An 18607-nucleotide genomic window follows, 5' to 3' on the forward strand; every position below is an offset into this window, starting at 1 on the left:
CTCTTCTACACACCCTAACCTGAGCCTCACTATCCTCATAAAAACTCTTTACAGCATTTAATAACTTGCCACCTATTCCATATACTTGCAACATCTGCCACATTGCTCCTCTATCCACTCTATCATATGCCTTTTCTAAATCCATAAATGCAATAAAAACTTCCCTACCTTTATCTAAATACTGTTCACATATATGCATCAATGTAAACACTTGATCTACACATCCCCTACCCACTCTGAAACCTCCTTGCTCATCCGCAATCCTACATTCTGTCTTACCTCTAATTCTTTCAATTATAACCCTACTGTACACTTTTCCTGGTATACTCAGTAAACTTATTCCTCTATATTTTTTCAGTCTCTTTTGTCCCCTTTCCCTTTATATAAAGGGACTATACATGCTCTCCGCCAATCCCTAGGTACCTTCCCCTCTTTCATACATTTATTAAACAAAAGTACCAACCACTCCAACACTATATCCCCCCTGCTTTTAACATTTCTGTCATGATCTCATCAGTTCCAGCTGCTTTACCCCCTTTCATTTTACGTAATGCCTCACGTACCTCCCCCACACTTACATTCTGCTCTTCTTCACTTCTAAAAGAAGGTATACCTCCCTGACCAGTGCATGAAATTACTGCCTCTCTTTCTTCCTTAACATTTAAAAGTTCCTCAAAATATTCTCGCCATCTACCTAATATCTCCTTTTCCCAATCTACTCCCAATCTACTAACTCCCCTACTCTGTTTTTAACTGACAAATCCATACTTTCCCTAGGCTTTCTTAACTTGTTTAACTCACTCCAAAATTTTTTCTTATTTTCATTAAAATTCCTTGACAGCGCCTCTCCCACTCTATCATCTGCTCTCCTTTTGCACTCTCTCACCACTCTCTTTACCTTTCTTTTACTCTCCATATACTCTGCTCTTCTTATAACACTTCTGCTTTGTAAAAACCTCTCATAAGCTACCTTTTTCTCTTTTATCACACCCTTTACTTCATCATTCCACCAATCACTCCTCTTTCCTCCTGCTCCCACCCTCCTATAACCACAAACTTCTGCCCGACATTCTAATACTGCATTTTTAAAACTATTCCAACCCTCTTCAACCCCCCCCACTACTCATCTTTGCACTAGCCCACCTTTCTGCCAATAGTCGCTTATATCTCACCCGAACTTCCTCCTCCCTTAGTTTATACACTTTCACCTCCCTCTTACTTGTTGTTGCCACCTTCCTCTTTTCCCATCTACCTCTTACTCTAACTGTAGCTACAACTAAATAATGATCCGATATATCAGTTGCCCCTCTATAAACATGTACATCCTGGAGCCTACCCATCAACCTTTTATCCACCAATACATAATCTAATAAACTACTTTCATTACGTGCTACATCATACCTTGTATATTTATTTATCCTCTTTTTCATAAAATATGTATTACTTATTACCAAATCTCTTTCTACACATAGCTCAATTAAAGGCTCCCCATTTACATTTACCCCTGGCACCCCAAATTTACCTACTACTTGCTCCATAACATTTTTACCCACTTTAGCATTGAAATCCCCAACCACCATTACTCTCACACTTGATTCAAAACTCCCCACGCATTCACTCAACATTTCCCAAAATCTCTCTCTCTCCTCTACACTTCTCTCTTCTCCAGGTGCATACACGCTTATTATAACCCACTTTTCACATCCAATCTTTATTTTACTCCACATAATCCTTGAATTAATACACTTATAGTCCCTCTTTTCCTGCCATAGCTTATCCTTCAACATTATTGCTATTCCTTCTTTAGCTCTAACTCTATTTGAAACCCCTGACTTAATCCCATTTATTCCTCTCCATTGAAACTCTCCCACCCCCTTCAGCTTTGTTTCACTTAAAGCCAGGACATCCAGCTTCTTCTCATTCATAACATCCACAATCATCTCTTTCTTATCATTTGCACAACATCCACGCACATTCAGACTTCCCACTTCGACAATTTTTTTCCTCTTATTCTTTTTAGTAATCTTTACAGGAAAAGGGGTTACTAGCCCATTGTTCCCGGCATTTTAGTTGACTTTTACAACACGCATGGCTTACGGAGGAAAGATTCTTATTCCACTTCCCCATGGATATAAAAGGAAAAGTAATAAGACCAAGAACTATTAAGATAAAATCAAAGAAAACTCAGATGAGTGTGTATAAATAAATGTGTACATGTATGTGTAGTGTGACCTAAGTGTAACTAGAAGTAGCAAGACATACCTGTAATCTTGCATATTTATGAGACAGACAAAAGACATCAGCAATCCTACCATCATGTAAAACAATCACAGGCTTTCGTTTTACACTCACTTGGCAGGACGGTAGTACCTCCCTGGGTGGTTGCTGTCTACCAACCTACTACCTATAAAATGAAGATAATAATAATAATATCATTATTATTAATATTAATAATAATAATAATAATAATATATTATTATTATTATAATAAAAAGCACTAAACCCACAAGGGTCGTGAATTGCTATATATAGAGTAAAGGCATACAAAAAGAATATTTTTCTACAGTTACCCCCCAGTGTTTGAGAAAACGTAATTCTTCCAACACTACCTACACAGCTGCTTTGTAAACAAATCTCATATTTACATCAATTTTTATTCTGTGAGTGTATGTATCATGTTTATATGCTATGTAATGGGTTTCATATATAATTTTGAGGAAAATATCATAGATGGATTAATGAAAATGCCTATATTGATGTAAAATAAGACATTTAGTGTGCCCGAGAGTGATTATTATTACGTAGTATTGGGGCGTCATGAGTAGAGAGACTCTTAGCGATTTTAATGTGTACCTGCACACCAGCACAGTGTGTAAGTATATTTAGGCACAGGTACACATAAGTATAATTATCAGAGTACGTATAAAATATGCAGTAACTTTAAAACACTTGAAATTTTGGAAAGTTTCCTGACATAATAAGTTTCCTGACATAATGTAAACAAACCAGGTGGGGGCGCCGTATTTGAAAGACCGCTTGCCGTATAGGAAGTTTTGGTCATAATTTGGCATTGCCATTTTAGTGGAACGCCGCAAGGTGAAATGCCGTAAAGCAGGGCCTTACTCTACTTACTTCAAGTATATAAAAAAAAATTGAACTCAACACAACAGACATAAAATAAAGCACGAAAATTAACACTGAAGGAAGAGAAAAAAAAATATTGCAAACAGGATATAATGAGCACTGATCAAGAGTCACTGAAAAGAAATGTCACTCAGGAATCACTGCAAAATTGTCTCAACACTCGCAAATGTCTCTATAAAAAAATATGATCACTGTAACGATGTTGGTGGACAATGAGTAGTGAATGGGAGGTGGATGGAAGTTGGTTGTAGCTGGTGCAGCACTTCACTAATTCAAAGTTTATTCTCTATAGGGATTACAATGCTGAGTTTACAGAATTTGGTTATTGTGTGGTTTACATGTAGTAAAAATACTACTCTCAAACATATTGAATTTGCGCTTAAATTGATGATGGACTCACACAGGAGGCTTTTACATAGGCGCACAGGGTCCGTAAAATAAAGTGCTAGGACTCGTGATAAGGGTAAAAATTACAGTGGTAGTGGTGGTGAGTGCTTGAGGCAGCCGCACTGAGACACCATGTGGTGACTGGGCCTATGGGATGAGCGGTGTAAGCCACTCTGGGGACACCTGCATCAGGCACGAAAATATTCTAAGCCAGCTGGCTTAAAAACCCACAAAATACCACAACACCACAGGGATGATAAAGCACTCAGAACAGCTAGAACTGGAAGCACAAAGCGATGGAGAAGACTGTACCCACGTGGCTTGCTTGAGTACTGGGTTAAATCACCTGGGTTAGTTGCCGGCTGTCTTGGCTTAACCCTTTGCACAGACTAGCTTGAGAACTTGTAACGATGAGCACAGCAGGGGTGGAAAGCTGGCTTAGCAGGCAAAGCTGGAATGATGTAGAGCTGGGCTGGACTCCCCCTCCCCCTACAGACTGGCTTGGTGGCTTGGCTTAATATGCAAACCCAGGTCAACCCCTTGGAGGTAATGCAAATAAGCAAATAAAACTAATACACAGAGACTGACCAGTAAGTAGGAAGCAATAGGTTGGTGAACGCTTGACTGGGGTAGGTGGCTTGGGATGTTGAGCGTCACCCATCTCGGCAGGCCTAAATGTCACAAAATGGCGACTGGCTCAGTAGAAATTTATCTCCAGAAATCGCTGTAATCGTTAGAATTACAGGCCCTCCGCTGGCACCATTTGTAGTGGGGTTTTGTAGGAGATGTGATGGTTGGAGTTAAACACACTTGTTGGATGGTAACACATATATTGGCAGAGTGTGAAGAGGGAGGCCCAGCCTGCCTGTAGCTGCTTGGTAGGTCTAACAGGAACTGAGAGGGATCCCAGGCGTGAAGGGCTCACAACAGCTTCACGTGACATCACACATGCTAGTCACTGAGCCCATTGACCAGGGAGCCTAAATATATACATGGATGATACGATCCACAATATACTACACAAGTACATGTATATGTATGAGGGGATTCAGTAGCTATACTGACACAAGCCCCTTTCACACAAAACCTCCTTTACCCCCTCCCTCCAACCTTAACTAGGCAGACCCCTACCCCGCCTTCCTTCCACTACAGACTGATACACTCTTGAAGTCATTCTGTTTTGCTCCATTCTCTCTACATGTCTGAACCACCTCAACACCCCTTCCTCAGCCCTCTGGACAACAGTTTTGGCAATCCTGCACCTCCTCCTAACTTCCAAACTACGAATTCTCTGCATTATATTCACACCACACGTTGCCCTCAGACATGACATCTCCACTGCCTCCAGCCTTCTCCTCGCTGCAACATTCATCACCCATGCTTCACACCCATATAAGAGTATTGGTAAAACTATACTCTCATACATTCCCCCCTCTTTGCTTCTAAGGACAAAGTTCATTGTCTCCACAGACTCCTAAGTGCACTGCTCACCCTTTTCCCCTCATCAATTCTATGATTCACCTCATCTTTCATAGACCCATCTGCTGACACGTCCACTCCCAAATATCTGAATACATTCACCTCCTAACAATATAGCAGTGTGCAGTTGATGTGCAGGATGCATACCCCACTCATATAACCAATCTCTTTATAAATTACCCAATATGCACACATGCGTATTCAATTTTTTCTTTCTTTTTTTTTACACGGTTTGACAAGGTTAAGGATCCTTAGCTTTATTGACAAGCTATTTACAGGTTAAGGATTCCTAACTTATTGGCAACCTAAGAGCTGTTACCTACATCAGCTCATTTGAAAGCATTTTTATTGTTATGAGACATACAAGTAGGGAACAGGATGAAGTTGGAGCCATCTGTGGGCCAGCATTTTCATTTGATCAACTGACTTTATCTCGTTGACATCATTATGCTGTACGAATGTGTTCCATACTCGAGTCCTCCTGGGTATATATGATCTCGGATGGAGTGATGTTCTGGAGAAGGGTACAGCCAGAGTGAAGTTGCTGCTTTCTGCCCGTCTTGTGGCATAAAAGCTTGTTTCACATTGTTCTCGAAGTGGATCCATGTGTGGTACTTTGACCTTGTACATGACAGTAAGGCCACCCACATCCCTCCTGTGTTGAAGGCTCTGCTGAAATGACAGATCTATCCAGGATGGGTTCAGGCGAGAGATGATACGTCTTGCTCTGTTCTCTACTCTGTCAAGCAGTCGCAGATGAGAGGGGGGGCAGGCAAACCAAGAAAGTGGAGCATACTCAAGGTGTGAATGTACTTGTGCCTCGTACAGAATCTTGCAACCCCTACTGTCAAGCAGATGCGAGATACGGCGAAGTGCTGTAAGCTTCCTGGCTGCCTTGTTTGCAAGATTTACAACATGGTTCTTCATGGTTTGTTTGGAGTCAAATTTCACCCCAAGGATATCAACTTCTTCTCCAAGTGCCAACACCCTCCCATTCATCCTTACTACTGCACCAGCATTACCATCATGGTGCCTAGAGACGATCATCATTTGCGTTTTCTCAGGTGCAAATGTTACTTGCCATCTATTTCCCCAAGCTGATATAGCTCTTAGCTGGTGATTGATGTAGCTTAGAGCAGCTGGCATTTCTTCTCTTGGATAAGTGAATGTCAGTGTACAGTCGTCTGCATATGCATGTGATTCTGGGATGAGATGAAGAAGGTCGTTGAAGTAGACATTCCATAACAATGGTCCCAGCATGCTTCTTTGTGGAACACTTGCCTCAATAGGATGTCTTGCTGATTCTGTTCCATTGAGAACTACACTTAGAGATCTACCATGAAGGTAATCACTGAGGAGACATAGCGTAGAGCCTGCAATTCCCAGTGCTTGAAGTTTTGCTAAGAGGCTCTGGTGCCACACCCGGTCGAAAGCGCCAGCAATGTCCAGTGCTACCACACAGCTGACTTTGGATTCATCCAGTGACTGGTGCCACTTAGTGGAGAGGTTTAACAACAGATCAACAGCAGAGTAACCTTTCTTGAAGCCATAGTGACGATCACAAAGTAGTGAGTGGTAGTCAAAAAACTCTGTCATTTGTCTTGAGATTATTGTCTCAAGGATCTTACCAGTGATTGACAGGAGTGACACTGGTCTGTAGTTGCTGATTTCTGCTCTGCTCTTCATTTTGTGAACAGGGACTATATTTGCCTCTTTCCATAGAGAGGGCCATTTACACTGTACTAGGCAGTGCTGAAAGATGTGAGTTAGATGTGCTCCTAGCTGGTCTGCACATCTTCTCAGCAATCTTGGGCTCAACTTGTCTGGACCCACAGCCTTTTCTTGGTCAAGTGATTTAAGAAGGAAATGCACCTCCTCCTGCCTTATTGTCACTACCGAAGTGGATAGGCCACTACCCTTTTAAGAACATAAGAAAGAAGGAACACTGCAACAGGCCTACTGACCCATGCGGACCAGGTCCAATGACCCTACCCTTTTATAACCCTACCTACCCCTCCTCCCTCCCGAACCTTTCCTACACTCCATCCTTACCCATCTTTCTTCCTCCCATCTTAACAAAGCTCTGGTCAGAACCATCGAACCATCAATTCACCTCCTCCATACTCTCTCCCTCCAATCAGATATCCAATCTTTCATCACCTAATCTTTTTGTTATCCTCATAACCTTACTCTCCTGTGTTCACTTTTAATTTTCTTCTTTTTACATACCCTACCAAATTCATCCACCAACCTCTGCAACTTCTCTTCAGAATCTCCCAAGAGCACAGTGTCATCAGCAAAGAGCAACTGTGACAACTCCCACTTTATGTGTGGTTCTTTATCTTTTAACTTCACGCCTCTTGCCAATACCCTTGCATTTACTTCTCTTACAACCCCATCTATAAATATATTGAACAACCACGGTGACATCACACATCCTTGTCTAAGGCCTACTTTTACTGGGAAATCATCTCCCTTTTTCCTACATACTCTGACTTGAGCCTCATTGTCCTCGTAAAAACTCTTCACTGCTTTCAGTAACCTACCTCCTATTCTATACACCTGCAACATCTGCCGCATTGCCCCCTATCCACCCTGTAATACGCCTTTTCCAAATCCATATATGCCACAAAGACCTCTTTAGCCTTATCTAAATACTGTTCACTTATATGTTTCACTGTAAACACCTGGTCCATACACTGCCTACCTTTCCTAAAGCCTCCTTGTTCATCTGCTCTCCTATTCTCCGTCTTACTCTTAATTCTTTCAATAAAAACTCTGCCATACACTTTACCAGGTATACTCAACAGACTTATCCCCCTATAATTTTTGCACTCTCTTTTGTCCCCTTTGCCTTTATACAAAGGAGCTATGCATGCTCTCTGCCAATCCCTAGGTACCTTATCCTCTTCCATACATTTATCAAATAATAGCATCAACCACTCCAAAACTATATCCCCACCTGCTTTTAACATTTCTATCTTTATCCCATCAGTCCCAGCTGCCTTACCCCCTTTCATTTTACCTACTGCCTCACGAACTTCCCCCTCACTCACAACTGGCTATCTTCATCAACATTTAACAATTCCTCAAAATATTCCCTCCATTTTCCCAAAACCTCTAACTCTTCATTTAATAACTCTCCTCTCCTATTTTTAACTGACAAATCCATTTGTTCTCTAGGCTTCCTTGTTAATCTTACTCCAAAACTTTTTTCTTATTTTCAACAAAATTTGTTGATAACATCTCACCCACTCTCTCATTTGCTCTCTTTTTACATTGCTTCACCACTCTCTTAACCTCTCTCTTTTTCTCCATATACTCTTCCCTCTTTGCATCACTTCTACTTTGTAAAAACTTCTCATATGCTAACGTTTTCCCCCTTACTACTCTGTTTACATCATCATTCCACCAATCACTCCTCTTCCCTCCTGCACCCACTTTCCAGTAACCACAAACTTCTGCTGAGCACTCTAACACTACATTTTTAAACCTACCCCATACCTCTTCGACCCCATTGCCTATGCTCTCAAGATAAGATAAGATTTCGTTCGGATTTTTAACCCTGGAGGGTTAGCCACCCAGGATAACCCAAGAAAGTCAGTGCGTCATCGAGGACTGTAACTTATTTCCATTGGGGTCCTTAATCTTGTCCCCCAGGATGCGACCCACACCAGTCGACTAACACCCAGGTACCTATTTGCTGCTAGGTGAACAGGACAACAGGTGTAAAGAAACGTGTCGAAATGTTTCCACCCGCCGGGAATCGAACCCGGGCCCTCCGTGTGTGAAGCGGGAGCTATAGCCACCAGGCCACTGGGCCACCCCATTAGCCACCTCATTAGCCCATCTATCCTCAATAGTTGTTTATATCTTACCCTAACTGCCTCCTCTTTTAGTTTATAAACCTTCACCTTTCTCTTACCTGATGCTTCTGTTCTCCTTGTATTCCATCTACCTTTTACTCTCAGTGTAGCTACAACTAAAAAGTGATCTGATATGTCTGTGGCCCCTCTATAAACATGTACATCCTGAAGTCTACTCAATAGTCTTTTATCTACCAATACATAATCCAACAAACTACTGTCATTTCGCCCTGCATCATATCTTGTATACTTATTTATCCTCTTTTTCTTAAAATATGTATCACCTATAACTAAACCCCTTTCTATACAAAGTTCGATCAAAGGGCTCCCATTATCATTTACATCTGGCACCCCAAACGTACCTACCACACCCTCTCTAAAACTTTCTCCTACCTTAGCATTCAGGTCCCCTACCACAATTACTCTCTCACTTGGTTCAGAGGTTCCTATACATTCGCTTAACATCTCCCAAAATCTCTCTCTCTCCTCTACATTCCTCTCTTCTCCAGGTGCATACACGCTTATTATGACCCACTTTTTGCATCCAACCTTTACTTTAATCCACATAATCCTTGAATTTACACATTCATATTCTCTTTTCTCCTTCCATAACTGATCCTTCAACATTATTGCTACCCCTTCCTTAGCTCTAACTCTCTCAGATACTCCAGATTTAATCCCATTTATTTCTCCCCACCGAAACTCCCCTACCCCCTTCAGCTTTGTTTCGCTTAGGGCCAGGGCATTCAACTTCTTTTCATTCATAACATCAGCAATCATCTGTTTCTTGTCATCCGCACTACATCCACACACATTCAAGCATCCCAGTTTTATAAAGTTTTTCTTCTTCTCTTTTTTAGTAAATGTTTACAGGAGAAGGGGTTACTAGCCCATTGCTCCTGGCATTTTAGTCGCCTCATACGACACGCATGGCTTACAGAGGAAAGATTCTTTTCCACTTCCCCATGGACAATAGAAGAAATAAAGAAGAACAAGAGCTATTTAGAAAAAGGAGAAAAATCTAGATCTTCTTTCAATGTACCAGCCGTATCCCACCGAGGTGGGGTGGCCCAAAAGGAAAAACGAAAGTTTCTCCTTTCAAATTTAGTAATATATACAGGAGAAGGGGTTACTATCCCCTTGCTCCTGGCATTTTAGTCGCCTCTTACGACACGCATGGCTTACGGAGGAAGAATTCTGTTCCACTTCCCCGTGGAGATAAGAGGAAATAAACAAGAACAAGAAGTAGAAAGAAAATATAAGAAAACCCAGAGGGGTATGTATATACACCTACCATCCAACTTACGACCGAGTTCGGTTCCGAGAAACCGGTCGTAAGTCGAAATGGACGTAAGTCGAACTTTACTACTGAATATTCAAAGTTTATTCTCTATAAGGATTACAATGCTGAGTTTACAGAATTTGGTTATTGTGTGGTTTACATGTAGTAAAATACTAATTACAGAGGGGGCCACTAGAACACCTAGCATGGCTAGGCATAACATTTTTGTAATGACTTTATTTTATTGTTTTATTTTGGTATTTCATGTTTTACTTTACTTTTTATGCTGTTAGTACTGTATTTTATACTGTAAGGTTTAGGATAAACACTGTGTAAAACACAAACGCTTTATTTCCCAGAAATTTTGCATAAAAAAACACGGTCGTAAGTCGAGTCGTCGTATGTCGAGCAGGTCGTAAGTCGGATGGTAGGTGTATATGCTTATACGTGTATGTGTAGTGTGACCTAAGTGTAAGTATAAGTAGCAAGATATCCCTGTTATCTAGTGTGTTTATGTCAGTGGTACATACGCTTAATGTGGTGAAGTCTTTATTGATACGAGGTTTTGGGTTTTATTCAAATAACCATTGTGTACTTGTTTCATTTTACCAGGGCTGTCACCACCTTGGTGTATTATGGGCTGAGCATCAACTCGACTAATCTAAGCTCTAGTAACACACCGGCTACACCATACTTAAACTTCATTCTCAGTGCCCTTGTGGAAATACCAGGTATTCTTATATGTCTATTGTCATATTGTATGTATGTGTGTATGTACAGTAGACCCCCATATTCATGGATTCTGTATCTGCAATTTCAATTCACAGTTTACGTGGCGTGAAAATAACCCTTAATTTTGCTTGATACTGGCACTAAAGTCCAAAAGTAGGGATGCTAGCAGTTCTTCAGAGCCTAAGAGAAGCTGTGAAATGCTTCCCATCTGTGGAGAAATTTTCTCCAGGAGGGGGGTATCAGCCCCTTACAGCCCCTTTCAGCCCTGAGGGGCCCAGCCCTCTCAGATGAGGCAAGCATCTTGTTTACTGCGACAGCGAGTAATTGATCCCAGATGCAGTACGAGTATACGACGTGGTCAAGTGACCGACGCTCCTTGCAAGACTCCAGTGTTGCAAAGTGTAGTTTAATGAAAGACAGTCCATCTCTTAACTTAGCAGGACAATTAAGGAAAATCCTGCTCCCACTTTATTACCATGGTAAAGATAGTGTACATTGTTGTCTATGCTTAAGACAGCAAGAATCAAGCATTCTGCTTTGCTTCATGGAGGAAGTGGCAAGGAAGCAAAAGTACTAGGTCAGCTTTTCTTTATGTGCTAGGGGCAGTGACGGTGTATGAGGCTGTGACGTCTTCAGATTACTTTTGACTCTACTGAGAGAGAGACATTGACGTGCCGGGATACCAACAAAGAACAATGTTCTGCGCATTTTGCACAAAAGAATCTCAGTAAACACTTACAGAGAAGTGTGATCAGCTTCTTTAGTGACATTAGGGTGTGAGCAATTATTGATGAACAGTGTAACAACGAGTGTTGCGATCCAACAGAGTGTAGTGCGACATTCTTCAAAGAACACTATTCTTCAATCAACTCAACGGATATCCGGGCATAACTATGGGTCAGATACATATACCCAGGTAAGTGTTCTAACTTGTGATGTACTACTATTGACTGCGCAGTTGAGTCGAAGTTACGAGTTAGTCACTTATCATAAACCCCGGTGATAAACGGACTTTTAAGTCCACACATGTACGTAAGTTAGCCATCAGTGAATGAAATATGCTGACATAACACCCCCTAGGGTTAATTTATGATTAACCTAATATTCATATACAGCCCGTTGTGAAGTGGATGTTACAACAATTCAAGACCTCGTCTGCAGGGGCGGCTGTGTGGATGATTTGTTGTCTTATCAGCTAAGTATTCCCTATATTTAATCAAACTTAGCTGGTAAACCATTTCTCAACAGTTTGGTCGTGCTCGAACCAGATAAAGGCCACACTGTGGTCCAAATACGTTGTGCTACAGTGTACAAATAACCTACAAGCCAAGGTTCTTCGAAAAAAGCTTTAAAACTAGTGTTTTACAATATAATCAGTATAAATGAGTCCCACCAGACTCAATCACAGAGAATGGACAGCCAAAAGAAAACAGGCACTCACCCAGCATTCACCCAAAGAAAATGGGAGCTGGATGACTCACCCAACAAGAAAACAGGGGATGGCACCTGGCATCTACTGCTCCAGCTCGAGAAACGCTGACGACAGCAGCAACCCAACTGATGTTCAGTTTGTCTGAGTGTATATACACATAGTATTTATAATGTTTATAGACAGAGATTAAGTGACGAGATTGTGTTTGTTTCTTATAGATATAACTGTTATATTAAAGGAAACTATATATATAAAATGTAAGCTTTCATATATATATTAACAGTGACATTTATATATGTGTAAGTAATATTCACGTGTGATTTACAGTTATACAGTGACATTTATAGTGTATAGTGAATGAAGTGTATAACCGTTATTTACGATTAATCATCGTTGCCAGGCTGACACTGCAAACTCAAGCCATAAACACCAGCCATATGTACTCTGTACCCTTCATGGTCATTGACTCTGAGGTTAAGCTTAGTGGGTCAGTAGTGTCTGACTCGATTATTGCTGACTTAAGCATAACAAAAACTCAGCTGTTTATAGCAGTACAGTATTTTTTAAACACTTTAAGTGTGGTGCTAGGATTTTCAGTATACCATTAAAATGGCTTGTTTGAAAACTCAGTTTCAGTCTTTACAGACTAAGATTGCACTATTAGAAAATCTAATTTCAGTCTGTATAGGATTAACTCAAGATACAAACATAGATTTTGATGATCTTGAGGTCAAATTTTAATTACTTACACAACGTCTGAAAATAATTAATTCAGACTATACACATTATGAAAAAGTATTTCTTGAGTCAGATCCATCTGAGGATGAAATTTAAAATTTTTTGGATACTTTTAGTAATCAACAATTAAGGTGGACAGGAGTACAGGCTATATGCTGCAAAACTCTGTCACAGAGACCTACTGTTACTAGTGGTCAAACACCTGTTACACCTGTAACAACAAGTGTCCCATTACCAAGTTTACCTACCTTGTCATTACCTATTTTCCAAGGTCATAATTATGAAGAATTCATTAGTGGTTTTCAGTCCATAGTAAATTCATGAACTTACATAGATGAGATTGCTAAGTTCAATTATCTTAAATGTCTTGTGAAGGGAGAATCCTATGAACTGATTAAGTCATTTCCGGTGGTTAAAGGCAATTATCAAATAGCCTTATGTGTCTTAGCAGACAATTACTTTGATGCTGACAAGGCCAGAGTTAGACATGCAGTCTTAATATCAAGCTTGAAGCCACCCAAACATTGTTTTTCAGATTTACAGGCATTTAGAATTACATTAGACAATAGTCTCAGATCTCTAGATGCTAAATATGACCTAAGACAATATGATTGGTTTATCAGTGGTATTGTGCAGGATAAGTTGTCACCACAAACTATTGAACGATTAAATATTATGTTCAATAAACGCTATTTCACTTGTGAAGAAATTAGCAATGGTTTACAAACAATAGTTTCATGCATGCAAGCAACGAGATAAGATGAGAAATCCACAAATCTCGTGGATAATAAACCTTCAACTCAGTATAAAAAGAGTATACCTACTCCCACTAAACCACAGAATGGGAAATCCCATATAGGCATTTATCAAGCTGTGAATACAACAGACAGTAAACAAACTGTCACACATAAACGTACTCCAAAATGTGTACTTTGTGATGAAACACATTGGGCACAGTATTGTAGTCACTACACAACAATGGAGGCACGTAAACAACGTGTTCATCAGCTGAAAAGGTGCATCAACTGTTTAGGTGAACACAAGGGAGGAAAATGCTCACTGATGAAGTGTTTTAAATGCAAGGGTATGCATCATACAGCATTATGCCCAAATATTTTTGATGAACAGCAGAAGACTTCCACAGAATCAGGAAGTCAACAAGCAACAGCATTAAATGTGAGAGATAAATTTAAAGCAACTGCTCTCCCGATAGCTCAAGTTGAGTTATCTAATAAATTACACAGAACCAGTGTGCTAACATTATTTGATAAAGGCTCACAAAAGTCCTTCATAAGAAGAACAGTGTTGCAGAAACTGAATAAACAACCCTATGCCAAAGTACAGTTAGATATAGCTGTTTTTTTCCACAATTCTGGTAAACAAACATATGACCTAGCCAGAATCACTGTTGGTCTAGGAAACGGGAAAAAGACAGTAGAAGCTGTGGTAGTAGATGATTTGCCTAAGACTGTGCAGATCCAGGGATTAAAAGAAACAGTTGCAGCACTGAAAGCAGCTAAGGTCAAGTTCGCCTGTCCTGACATACAGACGGGCACAATTAGTCTAATTGATTTAATCATTGGAAGTGATTATTATCACTGTTTTGTGCAAAATATAGTAAGTAAACATGATGTTCACTTGCTGCAAACAGCAGGAGGCCACATGATATGTGGTCCCATTCCCTCTCCAAGTGGGAAAGAAGCTGATATTGATCCAGTGGAAAATGTACTAGTTACGACAATAACCGCTGATCATGTACCACAGCAAAAATTATCATTACTGGAAGAAATGAATGAACCAGTTGATAAGTTGTGGGATTTAGATGTGATAGGTATTGATGTAAATAAACCAAGCTCACAAGTGTCTCAGACTTATAACCAATATTTGGACACTGTCAGATATAAAGATGGACAGCATTGGGTTAGGTTACCATGGAAATTAAATCCACCACATCTGCCTAGCAATTATCGCATGGCTTTTGGACAAATGAAAGCACAAATACATGAGCTCCAGAAGAATCCAGAGCTACTGACTGTCTATGATAATATCATACAAGAACAGTTGGACAATAAATTCATTGAGGAAGTAGTCAAAGATAAGTTGAAGACAGAAGCTCATTATCTCCCGCACCATGGAGTCTGAAAAGATTCTGAAACCACTCCACTACATGTTGTATACAATTGCAGTGCATGTGCAAATAAAGATGTAGCAAGTCTTAATGACTGTCTGATGACCAGACCCTCACTAACTGAGAAGCTTGGAGACGTGCTTATGAAATTTCCCACAAACCCATATGCCTACACGGCTGATATTTCCAAAGCTTTCTTAACCCTTTGACTGTTTCAGGCCCCTCTCTGAAACTGTCATTCTATGTCGCTCAATTTTTGAAAAAAAAAAAATTATTTTTTCTTATGAAATGATAGAGAATCTTTTCCCGATGGTAATGACACCAAAAGTTCGAAATTTGGTCGAAAACTCGTGGAATTATGCTCCCGCGAAGTTAGCGGTCTCGGCGACATATGCGTATCGGCGATTTCGCCGACTTTGAGCCCAATTTTCAGCCAATTCCGTTGTTCCAGTTGACCAAACTCATAGCTATTTCTTTAGAACTCCATTTTATCTATCAGCTGAGTACAAGAAACCTCCCACTTACTAATTTGGACTACCCAATATGGTGGTCAGAAATTGGCAATTTGGCCAATTTCACGCAAAATAAAAAAGATGCCAATTTCAAAATAGGGTCCAGAATAAACAAGGTAGACATTCGTGGCACTAAAATAACATATGCTCTGTTCATTAGTCACATCTCTAGGCCCCTCTTATATTATTATTGCTTTCTATTTTGATTTTTTTATTCATATAAAAAAATACAAAATTTACTGTTATGCAGACGACTGCATTATTGTAAAAATGGTATAAATAATATCAGTGCACTAGTGAAAGAATATTAGACTCCCCAGTTGACGTGTATTGGACGTGTGGTGTGATTTATTTACTCTTGAACATTGGTAAAAATCGAACATTTCCGCTACTTTGAGCTCAGTTTCAAGGTCGTTTTCATCGTAAAAGTAATGAAAATCATCTCTATTTCTGTAATATGTTTTCCATTTTATCACCTAAGACCATGAAAACGCGAATACAACGATAAATACTATACGAAAATACACCTCAAAGTCGGCGTTTTATTCCAAAAAAACGATCAGAGTTTTTTTTTTCTCATTACGCAATGTGTGCTGCAGGATTTTTTTTATGTGGTGCACACTGACCACACAGACCCATTCTCTCACATGTGGGCCTACCAGCTTTCTCCCACTTGATTTGAAGCCGCTAGAATTATTGAGTATATATACGTCAGAAACATTGGCTCGTAAGACGTATTTATACGTCGAAAACAGTCAAAGGGTTAAGAGTAGGACTACAAGAAATAGATAGAGATTATACAGGTCTCCGTCAACATCCACGTTTTCAACTTTCACGGGCTTCACACATTCGCGAATTCCCAACCGCCAAATTCCCAGCCACCAAATTCCCAGCCGCCAAATCATATTTGTTTCCCGCAACCTGCGAGTCCCTACTACCCTCCCTCCGACCCCCGCAACTGGCAGCCAGCCCTCCCACCACTGTGTGGTGGGTGTTTTGTTTGTTCATTATTTGCTATTAAACTAGAGTATAAATAATGTAAACCCATTCATGACTGGATATTGAAATGGCTATTCGGACAGGTATTAGACGGTGACATCATGTGTTTACTCTTGAACACTGCAAAGAATTAAACATTTCTGCTACAGCTAATAATAACAATAGTAATAATAATAATAATAATAATAATAATAATAATAATAATAATAAATATGATATAATTGAAGAAGGAAATTGAACAAAAATACGAGGGAGTGGTTGACACATCGTCAGTGTGACTTTGTTTATGCTGGAGTGAACATTAGTCTCCCTGCTCTTCCAAACATTTCACAATAATTCATTGTGTTTGGTGCTTGTAGATTGAGTGTGACTGGAGTGGTAGAGGCAGTGATTGAGGCAATGGTATTTAATAACATAGTACATATTATTAATAACATGTATGTTATTAAATACCACTGCCTCAACTGCTGAATTATTGTGAAATGTTTGGAAGAGCAAGGAGACTAATGTTTACTCCAGCATAAAGAAAGTCACACTGACGATATGCCAACCACTCCCTCGTATTTTTGTACAATTTCCTTCTTCAGTTATATCGTATTTATTATTATTATTATTATTATTATTATTATTATTATTATTATTATTATTATTATTATTATTACTATTGTTATTATTAGCAATAGCAGAAATGTTCGATTCTTTGCTGTGTTCAAGAGTAAACACATGATGTCACCGTCTAATACCTTTCCTAATAGCCATTCCAATATGCAGTCATGAATGGGTTTACATTATTTATTCTGTAGTTTAATAGCAAACAATGAACAAACAAAACACTCACCACACAGTGGTGGGAGGGCTGGCTGCCAGTTGCGGGGGTCGGAGGGAAGGTAGCAGGGACTCGCAGTGGTGGAGGCATTGGTGGAGTCTGTGGTATTTAATAACATACATGTTATTAAATAACATACGTTATTAAAGCATAACATGTATATATTTAGTACAATTTACAACGTTTTCATGTATTTTATGATTATGCATTAAAATGGTATAAAATACCGACAGGTTGTTAGGTAAGACACATATGCAACAGTTAGGTATCTTTATTTCGAAACGTTTCGCCTACACAGTAGGCTTCTTCAGTCGAGTACAGAAAAGTTGATAGAAGCAGAAGATACTTGAAGACGATGTAATCAGTCCATCACCCTTAAAGTTTTGAGGTGGTCAGTCCCTCAGTCTGGAGAAGAGCATTGTTTCATATTGTTTCATTCCATGGAACAATGCTCTTCTCCAGACTGAGGGACTGACCACCTCAAAACTTTAAGGGTGATGGACTGATTACATCGTCTTCAAGTATCTTCTGCTTCTATCAACTTTTCTGTACTCGACTGAAGAAGCCTACTGTGTAGGCGAAACGTTTCGAAATAAAGATACCTAACTGTTGCATATGTGTCTTACCTAACAACATTTTATGATTATTCATGGTTCAACAAGTTAAGAAAGCAGTATTGTAATATATTTCCCTACAATATATTGGGGCACAAAACATTCACGGTTTTTCAACATTCGCGAGACTCTTGATCCCCTAACCCTCGCGAATGTTGAGGGAGACCTGTACTCAATTCTTGTGGCCTGAAAATTCACATGATCCTCAAAGTCCTGTGAAAACTTATCGTTTCAAATCAGTATTGTTTGGTGCAACATCCTCTCCATTCTTACTAGAAGCTACTCTAAATACACATTTGAAGAAATCAGAAAGTCCCTTCAAAGAAATCTTAAAGAAAAGTTTCTCTGTGGACAATCTTCAAGGTACTGTGAATAAAGAGGAGGATTTGAAATCCTTATACAGAGAAGCTAACAAGGAGATGAAAGAAGCAAATATGCCTCTAAGGATGTGGAATACAAATTCAATGC

At 39.7% G+C, this 18607-nt stretch overlaps 1 protein-coding gene across 1 annotated transcript in view; it reads left to right on the forward strand.

Moving 5' to 3' along the window:
- Nucleotides 1-18607, forward strand: part of LOC138850976 (solute carrier family 22 member 15-like) — a 216768-nt gene that overhangs the window by 78331 nt on the left and 119830 nt on the right. Inside the window, exon 3 of the mRNA XM_070088482.1 lies at nt 10771-10889. Coding sequence (XP_069944583.1) covers nt 10771-10889 — 119 coding nt within the window. The remainder of the gene's footprint in view (nt 1-10770; nt 10890-18607) is intronic.

This window comes from Cherax quadricarinatus, chromosome 24 (genome assembly GCF_038502225.1).
Source record: "Cherax quadricarinatus isolate ZL_2023a chromosome 24, ASM3850222v1, whole genome shotgun sequence".
NCBI lineage: Eukaryota > Metazoa > Arthropoda > Malacostraca > Decapoda > Parastacidae > Cherax > Cherax quadricarinatus.